We start from the raw sequence: 13,328 nt of genomic DNA on the forward strand, positions 1-13,328 counted from the left end.
GAAAATCTGCAGAGATGGAGAGGAGACTGCTAATTGCTAACAATAGACTCATCACACAAAATCAACACAATCAGCGCAGCTACTTCATGCCTTGTGCGGCCTGCTGTTGTTCTCCAACGTGATACAATGAGCTCTTCATTAAAATTACAGAATGGTTTACAACAAATAAAAACGTTTACAGATATTTCTCTCTCTTTTTTTTTTTTTTATTAAACCCCTAAACATGAAGCAGCTCTCTTTATTGGCATCAGTTATGGTTTTAGCTCTGATCTGCCAATGCTACTGGGACCATCTGGAATCATCTAAGCTTATCAAATGCATGACTAAAAAAAAAACTAATGGAGGCATGAATGAACCAAAAACATGATGCTAGACTCAGCTGCATCTCACATTAAACCCCTCTGGTAATTTTGTGGATCAACTTCCATTCTTACAAATGTCCACCGCACAAAACCAGAGTTTGAATCCTAAAAGCTTTCAGCAGGTATGCTACGCTTACTGTCATCAGTATTAAACAATCAGGCAGGTTGAAAGGCTCCTCATAAAGATGAAGAACAAAGCAAACTGCTAACTACATTTGGTGGATTTGTTGGACAAGATGAGAGCGAGAAGTTTGTGACTCAGTCTCTCGGTGCCTTGTTTGTGTGGGGCCTGCAGCTGACTGTCAGTGTGACTGTGACTCACTCCTACAAATGCATAACCTCCCTGAGACCCTTGTGCTCCCAGCAAACACTGCAAATAAAAGTTGCTCAGAAGCCTTGAGCTTCTGATGTGCTGCAAGCACAGATCTGTCACCGCCTCTGACAGAAAAGGTCCCACTTATAAAAGGACTTCTGACAAATGGCAGCCACCCTGATCAGCTCCAAAGCTAATGATAGTGACACTTACAGGCTGAGCCTTTTAATTAGGTAGTAAAAGTATATCTGTAAGCTATGATTAGATACCAACATAAGCTGGCTGGTTGGAGTCATCTGTAGTAACCCCTAGATTGAATTACTGATCACACATTGGGAGACATGAGGACTAAGACATAGAGATGGAAGATGTGATTTAATTCTATCCCACAATGTGTGCGTTCAGTGCGTTTAGAGGGCGCAGAGGTCATGGCGTGTCGATGTTCGCGGTAGCGGATTTCCGCCAAGGCGCATTTAATGATTGCATAAGAAGCTACGCGTCGGAGTTCCCGCTGTGGTTGGCTGGAAGGAACTCTGCTTTAAACCGCATTTGTTCCAGGCGACAACTTGTGCATTGCAATTGTGAGCAGCCGCCACGAGCTGCGGCTCTGCTGGTGTTTCTGTGCAGAATGTCATCTGAAGGGTACAGAGAGGAACTGACGTCCCCGAAATCACGATTATCACATTGGTGTGCCATCTGCCATCCAGACGGCCACGCACGTCGTGCCACTGAATAATGATGGTGTGTCCCCCCCACCCCATCACCCACCCCTCCTCTCGTCACGCATTTAATAAGCAGAGTAAACTGACACGGAGGCTGCAGACGTGAGTGATGAATTATTCTGTTGGTGCAATGCTGCACCACGCCAGTCTTTTCAACGGAGTACATCTCCTCGCCAGGAGAGCTCCGGGTTATCTTTACACTGCAGGTGGAAAAACATCCACAGAAACACTGCAGATCAATTCAGCTCAGAAATTAATGATAAACCCGTCAATAAGCAGAATGAACATCGCGTCTCCAAACGGCGCTCCATGACGCGGCAACGTGACACTTCCACTGGAACACGGTGAGATCTGGCGCACAGGACGTCGCGTCCTCTTACCTGAGTAGCTTTGTGGAATTGCTTCTTCAGTCCCGCCACAGACATGGTTGCTACACTGTGCGTCTTAGCTGGAAATATGAACGGATGCTGCAGATGTGAGAAGCAAATCTCGATCCAACCGAATCTGGTGACGACGTTGCAGCCTCGGCTAACCCCCAGTCTACGGTAGTCTTCTCCAGAGGAATCTCCTGTTAGAGAGAGGCTAAGTAAAGCCCTGATCAGGCTATTGGATGGTAAACCACGTGTCTTAAACGGTGCTGACGTTGGAGGCTGCTGGTTTTTAAAGCGGCCGCTTGGTCGCCACAGATAACCTCAGTTCGTTCAGAGGAAGAGGTGTTTCTAATCTAAGCTCGTTTAGAAGAACTGGTGGACTGTGTAGAAGTATTACCCTTTCATTTATCTTAGCTTCAATTAATCTGACATTAACATGCTAGGATACCAACAAAAAGGTAAATAAATCCTGTCTACGCCACTGTGCCATAAGAAATGACAACAGATTGTGACGATTGAACGATGCTCTGCATAGGACACTGTTCAGCAACAACAAGCAAACCTCATGAATTTATCAAGATCTAAAGCTAACTAGGTTTCCCCTCCCCCACGCCCGTGACCAAACATGAGAGCAGAATTAAAATGTAAGAAGTCTTCTTGATGACTTTGGGTTGGACGAGGCTGGATCTGTATGTGAGAGGATGTTCAGCACCATGGACAGCGCCCATCAAAGCCAATCTATTTCTGTTTCACCTGCAAGTTTCACTCCGATTTAAAAAGATGTATCCCTAAAGGGTTTAAAGGAAACAAAACCAGATTTTTCTTTAACAAACAAATAGACATTACACGCTCAAATGGAAAAAAAGGGGTTTTATGGATGTGAGGAGATATGTGACCATTATTCATGTGGAGGATTATTAATATAGCAACGCTGTGGTAAAACATGGCTTTAAAAATCTACTTTAAGGTGTATTTAATGAGGAAAAAGCAAACAAAACAGTTGTATGACACATTTAGCTGAAGCAAAATTACTGGCATACAAGAACACCCCTTCCTGTTAAAGCAGAAGGATAATTATAACTAGAGATAATTACAGAGTAAAACTACACAACATGGCACTGAATAGGGCCTTGCTAGCTTTTATTATGCACACAAGATAAAAAAAAAAACAAAAACATGCACAACATCTACTACACGCGTCAGTCATGAGTATAAAAGGCATATCTGTAACAAATCAGGTTATGTTGTCCTTAAATGGAACAAATAAAGACCAAGAGAATAATCTTAACTTGCTTTTTAAACATGTTTGGCACATTTATAACAGACAGAAAATTTGTGTTAATTTTCTGTATGCAACTATGCTGACATGCACAAAGGGCTTAGTCTTTTTTTAATGATACTGTAAGCCTATAAAATATTTTACATTGGGTTACACCCAAATGTTTTCAATATGTACATACGTATAATATTTACAGGTATTACTGAAATATGGTCACTTTATAATCAAATATTTAGTTTTAAGCCAGCAAGGTCTTAGAAAATATAAAGAGGAGAAAATTATTATTCCAAGTGAAAATGACTTGATAAAAAATTGGTGGAAGTTTACCAGCTTGTCTTTCCGGCATACCACCGATGCAGGGAAGACCTTGGCTGTGCAGAAGACTCACCAACAGGAACAAGCGAGCTGGAGTTTGCAGCAGTCAACAGGGCAATAATCTGTACTGGTCACTCACTGGTTTGGCTTCCTTCCTGACCTAATGTATGTTCCGTTAAGAGTTTGTGGACCCCTCTCAAATGTGATAGTTATAGTGAGAGAGAACAATGCAGCTCTGAGGCTGTGGCTGCGCTTAATGCAAAACACATTTTAAGAACAAATCCAGAGAACGGAAGCATGTCTTTAACTCATGATATTAAGTGAATATTTGGTAGTTATTGTTGAAGCAAAACAATTAGTTATTTTATGTTAAACGTAAACAAAACCTGAAAATTAACAGTTCAATTTGGAAACATTTTTGACACTAAATAATTTTGCGCACAAATGAAAAAAAAATACACACATTTTCTGATGTAAAAAAAGCAAAACAGAACAAGATGATTGTTTTGTTTGTCAAGAACCAAAAGCCTGGGATTACAGTTTCCTTAATAACTGCACACAAATCTCATTTGAACTCTGAATAATTTTTTTCTACTGCAAGAGAAACAAGAGTTTCATGAGTCAACAATAATCATGACTCACTGACTTTTTCTGTAAAAAGCTTTGTTATTTTCTATTATGTTCATTTCATTCTATGCTGTCATACTGAACCTTTTTTAATATTGTTTGGTGGAAAGTATTTTACACATTACTGACAAAGTATGCTTTCTAAAAAAGTAACGTGAACAAAATCAACCATCTAAAGAACTGGTGGGGACATGTCACCACCTAAGAATGCTGCTGGTCATGGTTTTTTCCCAAACATTTAAACTGCCTCTTCTCATTGATTGTATCGTTTCCCTTATTCCAGTTTTTATGGAGCAGTAAATGCATGTTTTAATGAGCATAAAGAACAGATAGCAGACAAACTGACTGGTTATGCTGATTTCTATCTATCTATGTCAATGCAAGTAATAAGAATATCACGCATGTGAGCATGAACTTGACCTCTGAATTCCATCTGTTATGTAATCTTTAAAGCCTGCTGCTGCGTAATAGCCATGCATAAAGGTATAAAACCTTCTCTGGTATAAGTACACATACTGTCTTCTTGTTTCATGCGTTTTCTAAGTTTCTGTTTATTCCTCTTGTCTTGTTTCCTGTGTAGCCTTTGTTTCTGTTAGATTCGCCTCGTCTCGTTAGTTTATTCATTACACTTGTGTCTTGTTTGGCTTCCGTTTGTATTTGGAGCTCTTGGTTTCTGTTCTGATTGCTGATCCATTATGTTTAGTTCTGTTAGCCTCAGGTGTCTGTTTGCCCTCAGTTAAGTTACCTTTTTGAATAAAACATCTAGTTCTGCATTTCGTGCTCCCGTCTCTGCATTTTGGGTTCACACCTCCACCAAACTGTGACACATACCAAAACAAGCTAAACTCAACAATACAGAAATGGTGCACCTCAGTTAAGATTGAGTTCAGTAATGGGGAAATTTTTATACCACCATGCAGCCTTTTGTCAGGTTCTCAGGTCCAACTTAGAGCACTCATCATGATTCTCATTTGTTCACAACAATTAACCACCTGCATCAAAATGCAGAACACTGTTAATGTCACCACCAAGGAGTTCCCTGCACACATTTGTGAGCTTAGCAGCCCCTTGGCACCAGCTGGCTGCTTTAAAGTCAAGGGACTACTTGGCAGTCGGTCAGAGATGCATCCCATATGGCAGGGGTAGGCAACACCGGTCCTCGAGTACCACAGTCCTACAAATGTTAGGAGTTTCTCTGCTGCAACACACCTGGCACACATCAGACCCAATTAGCAGACTTGTGCAGAGCTTGATATCAAACTCTGCAAATTAGACATTGATTTGAATCAGCTGTGTTGCAGCAGGGAAACTCCTAACATTAGTAGGACTGTTGCACACGGGGACCGGTTGTTGTCTACCCCTGCCATGTGGTCATTATTGCAACCCCATAATAAGAACCAACAGAGGGGGACTGCAGAACAGATCACTGAATCAAATGTGTCCAATAAATGAGGCAGTGAAATATACCTAAAATTAGTTTAGTATAGTTGTGGATGCTTTTGTGTTTGAAATTTACAAAGCGTGAATTAGGAATCATACAGACCAGAGCTACTCACTTTGGTCCCATGAGGGCCACTGCCCTGCAGGTTTTCAACATATACCCACAACAACACACCTGACTCAGATTAAAGAGCTAACCACCATCCTATGGACTGTGTGGTTTTTTTTAATATGTAGATTAATTAAATTAGCCTAAATACTTTTCTTTTCAAATGTAACAAAATGCATAGGAAAAAACCTGCAATAAAGAAATGATGTACGTAGACAACCACAAAATCTGTTGATTTGCCTATTGTGAGAGGTTTCTTTCCAGCAGAAGACATCTTGGGGGAAAAAAAAGAGGAAATACAGAAGCACAGCATCACTAAATAATCACACAGGGGCTGTATTTTGTGAAATGAAATAGTCACACCTGGTGACATAATTTTCATAACGTTTTTGACATTCCTATTGATTTCTGGTACCTATGTGAAATATAAAGAGCTGCACACAGAAATATCATGTACTGTATAGCACACATGCACATCTATCAGCTCATTCATCAGAAGCATTTTGAATAAAACATTAATTCAGCTATTTAGTTATTGTTCAGACTGTTTACATTGACTAACATGTTATCTCAGTTACTTTTCTGTGCTACTCCTGCAGGTTATGTCTTGTTCAGTCTTCTAATACTGAGCCATGTTTCACCTCAGCAGAACATCTCTGGAGCTGAAAGAAAGAAGTATTTGCTATGTTAGTGGCGCCATCATGTGGAGAATTGCAGAACACAGGCTGAGAGAAGGAACAAACTTTCAGTCTGATTGTGGCTATGAGTAAAAACTAAACTATCCCAGGGTTGTAAGCGAAATTGTGTCATTTTAATGTAACACATGAAATTCTCCAATTTACCCACACCACCACCATGGGGATGGATCTGTAACAATAAGTTTTAAGTCAAAACTTTATAAAGAAGAAAGAAACAAACCATTTTTTTTATTTTTTATTTTTAATTCAGATTCTAAAATATGTTGAGCAGCACGAGGTGCAGGTAATGTGCTGTGTGAATAAATGTCGTGATCTACATCATAAATAAAATTGCAGTTGGTAAAACTGATCTGAAATGAAACACAAATATGTGATGAAGGTTGGGTGTGTCTCATCACAAACTGATGCTTTGGGAGTTGCATAGTGGTGTGGTGGTTACTGCTGTCCCTGATCCTTGGTGGGGTCTTTCTGAAAGCAGTTCTTCTCCCCTTTCTGCCTATGTTCACCTTGTGTATGTGTGGATCCTCTGGCTTCCTCCTAAACTCCCAAAACATGTATGGGGTGTTAATTGGTGATTTTAAATAGACCGTAGAGGTAAGAGTGAGTGGTTGTTCTTCTCTTTTAAGACCCCGTGAAGGACCGTTGATCTGTCCAGGATGTACCCTGTCTCTTAATCCAGTTCAGGTCTCAAGCCCTGAAATGGATTTAGTGGACATCAAATGGGAATAAATAGATGATGTTTTGCTTCCACCTGGTGGTAAAGAAATGATACAGCAACATAAATGTTCACTAGGACAACACTGCTGTACGTTTCTAGAGTTCTCTATGAAATGAGACTTGCAAATGAGGCAACACATGAAGAAAAAAAATAGTTAGTAAAAATGCCTCTTGTTGACTAAGTGCACTTTTGTTTTGCTCCATTTTTCAGTTCAGTGGTCTCAGCAGGCACTTTGATAAACTACTTGGTCCCACAGTTTTTATATTTTATATATATATATATGTATATATATATATATATATATATATATATATATATATATATATATATATATATACACTATTCACAAAAAGTTAGGGATATTCAGCTTTTGGGTGAAATTTCACAACAAGCCTAAAATGCATTCAAACCTGTACAGGTGAACTTAATGTGATCTTCTCTAAGCTTTTAAATGCACATGTCCAACTGTTAAATGTTTCAATAAATTTTGCACAAGTTGCTGTTCTCTAACAAGGAGCTTAACGGCAAAAATCACAGCAGGTGTGTGATCCTTGAATTGACCAATAAATGTCCTGGTTCAATTAGAGCTGGTGTTTAAACAGTTGTCCTCATCATGCTGTTCACATTTTGACATCATGAGACCAAGACGACACCTAACAATGGAACAACAGTCCCTTGCCATTGCGATGCTTCAAACAGGACGTTCTCAGACAGAAGTGGCCACTGAGCTTGGAGTGTCACAGAGTGTCATCAGCAGGTTGCAACAGAGATATCCAGAGACTGGAAGAGTGACAGAAAGGCCTAGAAGTGGACGTCCTTTGGCCACATCCCGTGCTGATGACCGCTACATTGTTAACACTGCCCTGAGAAACCGGATGATGAATGCCACTCAACTCCAGGCACGTTTAAGAGAGGTGAGAGGCACCCAAGTGTCACGTCAGACCATTCGAAACCGTTTCCATCAGCGTGGTCTGCGTGCTAGACGACCTGCACGGGTACCTGACCACACCACCAGGCACAGGCATCATCGTCTTGCATGGGCCAGGGAGCATTTACGCTGGACGAGGAACCAGTGGGCCTCAGTGCTGTTCTCATGAGCAGAAATGATGGCCGGCAACGATGTTGGAGACGTCAGGGAGAGCGCTATGCATCAGCCACTGTTGTCACCAGGCGAGCTTTTGGTGGTGGCGGTGTTACAGTGTGGGCAGGGGTGTCCACTTGGTACAGAACTGCCCTACACTTTGTGAATGGTACAGTGACAAGCCCATACTACCTGAATAACATCATTAATCCAGTGATTGTGCCCCTACATGAACAGCACAGGTCTAATTTCATCTTCATGGACGACAATGCTCCTGCTCATCGAGGCCGCATCATCAGGGAACGGCTGTTGGAGACTGGTGTACCTCAAATGGAATGGCCTGCACTCTCTCCAGACCTGAATCCCATTGAAAACCTGTGGGATCAGCTGAGCCGTCGTGTAGAGGCTCGAAACCCTGCACCCCAGAACCTCAATGACCTGAGGGCTGTCCTTCAAGAAGAGTGGGATGCCATGCCTCAGCAGGAAATAAGTTGCCTTGTGAACAGCATGAGACGTCGTTGTCAAGCTGTAATTGATGCTCAAGGGCACATGACGAGATACTGAGACGTTCAAATTTTTTGTTGTGGTGTAACTATTGTTGTTACCTTTTGTGTTGAATGAATTTTTTGAGATGAGGAAATCAGTAGTGCATCCTTCTACTTAAATGTCTTACTTTTATGATATTATATCACTGTAGCATGAACATATTGCATTTTCCATAAATTTCACCTGAAAGCCAAATATCCCTAACTTTTTGAGAGTAGTGTGTGTGTGTGTGTATATATATATATATATATATATATATATATATATATATAAACAGTATATATATGTACTGTTAAAAAAAAATAAAGGGAACACTAAAGTAACACATTGTAGATCTGAATGAATTAAATATTTTTTATTAAATACTTCCCCACCATTACTGACCCACTGCCAAACTGGTCATGCTGGAGGATGTTGCAGGCAGCAGAACGTCCTCCACGCCGTCTCCAGACTCTGCCATGTCTGTCACATGTGCTCAGTGTGAACCTGCTTTCATCTGTGAAGAGCACTGGGCGCCAGTGGCCAATTTGTCAATCTTGGTGTTCTCTGGCAAATGCCAAACATCCTGCATGGTGTTGGGCTGTAAGTACAACCCCCACCTGTGGACGTCATGCCCTCATACCACCCTCATGGAGTCTGTTTCTGACTGTTTGAGCAGACACATGCACATTTGTGGCCTGCTGGAGCTCATTTTGCAGGGCTCTGGCAGTGCTCCTCCTGTTCCTCCCTGCACAAAGAAGGAGGTAGCGGTCCTGCTGCTGGGTTGTTGCCCTCCCACAGCCTCCTCCATGTCTCCTGATGTACTGGCCTGTCTCCTAGTAGCGCCTCCATGCTCGGGACACTACGCTGACAGACACAGCAAGCCTTCTTGCCACAGCTCACACTGATGTGCCATCCTGGATGAGCTGCACTACCTGAGCCACTTGTGTGGGTTGTAGACTCCGTCTCATGCTACCACTAGAGTGGAAGCGCCGCCAGCATTCAAAAGTGACCAAAACATCAGCCAGAAAGCATCGGAACTGAGAAGTGGTCTGTGGTCACACCTGCAGAATTGGTCCTTTATTGGGTGTGTCTTGCTAATTGCCTATACTTTCCACCTGTTGTCTATTCCATTTGCACAACAGCATGTGAAATTGATTGTCAATCAATCTTGCTTCCTAAGCGGACAGTTTGATTTCACAGAAGTGTGGTTGACTTGGAGTTACATTGTGTTGTTTAAGTGTTCCCTTCTTCTGGATGGAGATTTTACACCTCTCATTCTCCACCACCTTGGGAGATGTTTCCTTTTGTGACTTCATCGTCTCCAGTCTGTTTGTTTCTATGCTGGCTACATGGCTATGGTGTTCCTTGTATTCTTTGCCTGCCAGTATCTTGCATCCTGCTGTGATGTGCTAAATTGTTTCAGGGATCTTTTGCATAGTCTGCACCTGGAGTTCTGCCTGGTTTGGTAGATCTAGGCCTTGATGGCCCTGTATGAACTTCTTCCTTCGGCCGGCTCATGATTTCAGCAGGGTGTCTGATCACAGGAAGGCCATTGCTGTTAATTGCTATTAAAACAGTCAAATCTGCCAGAGTTGAACTGACATTTTCAGTGACAAAAGACTGAAGGGCAATCTCCAAAAAAACCTAAATTATCCAGATGTGTCTAGTTGATATCCTCAGCTAAATGTTTGATTTGATTACAGCTGGAAAAGAGTGAGCAATACCTTTCTTGACTTTAACGAACCCTTAAGACCTAATGAAAGTAGTCTCTTATGATCATGGGCTTGGTGTAGTCTGAAAAAATAATAATAACAATAACTTTACATGATGTCTGTGCGCAGGCTAACCTGAAGCCTTAATGGTAAAATTCTGTTTCTCCGATAGCCAGATAAGGTGGTCACAGCATCTGGTGAAGAATCCCCCTGGTGACATTTTGCAGACATGGTCATCTGAATAATGACGCCTAGTCCACATAAACTGAAATAACAAACAAGCAAGCAACTAAAAAAACAAACAAATAAAAACATCACTGGGGTTCTTAATGTTTACTTTCCCTCTCATTCATAAGTTACCATTTTCAGGTAATGTTGCTCAGAAGAAAAGTTTTTTTCTTTCTTAAAAAAATAATGTTAAAAAACAGGTTGTTCCACAATTCCTCCCTCATTTCCATTTACCTTAGAGGCAAAAACTCACATGAAACTAACTTAATTTCTTTTATTAACATTTAAACACCAGCAAATGCCTGTGTTTATATCTAATCACAAATAAAGCCCTTAAGAACCTCAATCTTGATCAAGATTTTTTTTCAATGGTTTGCAGACACAAACAAAAAAAAAAAAGGCTGACAGCAGACCAGGGGTCATTTGTCACACATATGTCTGTTATGTCACTGGAGACAAACAACTAGCACACGCCAGGCTGCAATCATGTTTTTGTGTGTGCTTCATAAGGTCCACCAATCCCCATGCCATCCCACTCCACTCAAACATGCTAATGTACCTGTACTCTGCTCTAATTGGTCCCAGTGATGCTCACCCTGCTCCACCTGTGTTCACAGGAAGCCTCCAGTAAGTCCTGCAGTCAGGCCCCCGCCACTGTGTGCAAGCATGCAGTGCTAATATTATGCAAACAAACACTTTGTTGTTTGGCACTTCTTGCGCCAGCCCGCCACTGTGGAAGATAGGGAAAAAGTAAGGAAGGGGAATAGAGAAAGGAACAAGGGGGGGATGAGTGGGGGTGCGTGAATTCATTAGTGTGATTACCTGAGGTGTACTACTTCACAGGGGGTAATCTGCCAGCCTGGTTCATACCCTCCAAACTTCAGCCAGTCCACTAATGAGCGCTTGGAAAAAGTTAGTCAAGGTGGAGAGGTGCTTTGAGGAGCTATTCACCCCAGACTACACTGCTATTATATATGCTGGAGCAGAAAACAAAGAAGGGTCGGTTATTTAGTAACAGGTAAGACAAATAAAGACAGATACTGCCGAAGTTTATTTTGATTCTGAAAGTAAAAAAAAACCAAATTGTATCGTGGATGAATGGAAACTGGAACCCGTGAACAAAAAGTCCTGTACTCATGAGACTGAAACTTTACAGCAAGAAGCCTCTGACGACGTCATACAGAGAACCCAAGTCTCGCCCTGTATCATCTTGGAGTCGTATTTTCTACATCACTTGAGACAAGATCCCAGATTAATCATACAGACACCAGAGAGTTCAGACAGTCACACCGAAAAGTCGTTCCTCTCTGAGGTAATGTTGAGGACTGGTGATTCCCTTCGATACTTCAAGAACATATGGATTAGAGACCAGATCAGCCCCTTACTTGTACTCCCTTTCTTTTTTCTCCCTTGGAGCTCAGGCCATGGCTTTAGAGACAGCTGCCATGAGCAAGGCTTAGGACAGTCCACAGGGATGGAGACAGCATGAGTGTCAAAGAACAATAAAAGTTCAGGAAAGCGCTAAGTTGCGATGGATAAGGCAAGTGAAAAAGAGGGAGTGAAGCCCAATAGGATATGTACGGTGTATATAGATGGATACTGTAACATTCCCCCATCTCTCACCCTATGCCCGTGCTGTATCATGGAGCATCAAAACACAGCTTTATTCCCCAGAGTGCCTTGGCTTTTTATCTGCTCCCTAGCTTCCCACGGCGGGCCGCATCCTCCCATAATCTGCTGCCGTTTCATGTCTGGAGCACTGTAGAGGAGGATAAGGGACTTGTTCAAGCGAAGATCAATGAGGTTGTATACATAGCATATGTGCATCAGGACAGTCGGATTCCCTTTTTCTTTTCAAGGTGCCATCTGATCTAATTTTAAACAACATTATACATGGATCTATCGAGGGGGGCCGAGCAGGGCACCTCAGACTTTTAATAATTACCATTAGCTAGAAATACAGTGTGGTGAGATTTCTGTTATTCACAGAAATGCTGAAAACACCATCTATCTTTTGTTACTGAACCACCTCTCCGTGGATCAAACACGGAGGAAACACAATAAAAACAGTAAACATGTTGCATTATACATTTGTCAAAAACACACTTGGCTGTATGTCACAAGTACCTTGTTATTTAAGTCGGTGCCAAGTGTCTGCCTGCAAATATCAAAGCAGGCTGATGTATTGGCAGCAGTAGATGGTCTGTGAAACTGTGTCAGAGAAGGAAAGGAAATCACCAGCGGCTGTTTTCACTTCTCTTCACAGCTGGCTGACAAAATCTGCAAGGACTAATTGTGTATCAGTTTGAGGTTGAAGAAATTCACAGTTCACACTCTTACTGTTCTTTGTGCCGACTACCCACCTTCCCCACCCAAGTGGCACGTACTCACACGGCACAAAGGTAACGGAAAAGTAAAACACATAAGCTTTGGGTCACAAATTATTGACTGACCCCAAAGTTAACCTGGGATGCTGATTAGAAGAAAAAAAAATGAAGGGAAAGTGTGGATTTTTAGAAAAAGTTGGGGTGAAAGAAATGGATGAACACAAAGGAGAAAATGACACTGTGTTGATTGTGTTGGAATGAATTAAAGGGGGAGAAAAAAGTTCGCATTTGGAGCTTCTGATCAAAGTCATTCCCACAGGAAATCTTTCTTAATGAGAGCTATACAAGAGAAGAAGGGAGAGAGACAAGGGAGATGGAAGAGAAGAAAAGGAGGGGATGGTGTGAAATTCCTACACAGAAGAACAGAAAAAAAAGATGAATCATGCACGGCACCTAGTGGAAGAAGCGTGTGTGTATTAGGTGGGATGGATGGAGGAG

General features: G+C 41.8%; 1 protein-coding gene across 1 annotated transcript in view; it reads right to left on the minus strand.

The window, feature by feature from the left end:
* Positions 1-1,822, minus strand: part of sh3gl2a (SH3 domain containing GRB2 like 2a, endophilin A1) — a gene marked incomplete at both ends in the record, with an annotated part of 35,087 nt that extends 33,265 nt beyond the window's left edge. The window contains one exon of the mRNA XM_079238367.1: positions 1,778-1,822. Within this exon, the coding sequence (XP_079094493.1) occupies positions 1,778-1,822 (45 nt within the window). The remainder of the gene's footprint in view (positions 1-1,777) is intronic.
* Between the last annotated feature and the right edge of the window lie 11,506 nt (positions 1,823-13,328).

This window comes from Telmatherina bonti, assembly GCF_933228915.1.
Source record: "Telmatherina bonti genome assembly, chromosome: 3".
NCBI classification, from domain to species: domain Eukaryota; kingdom Metazoa; phylum Chordata; class Actinopteri; order Atheriniformes; family Telmatherinidae; genus Telmatherina; species Telmatherina bonti.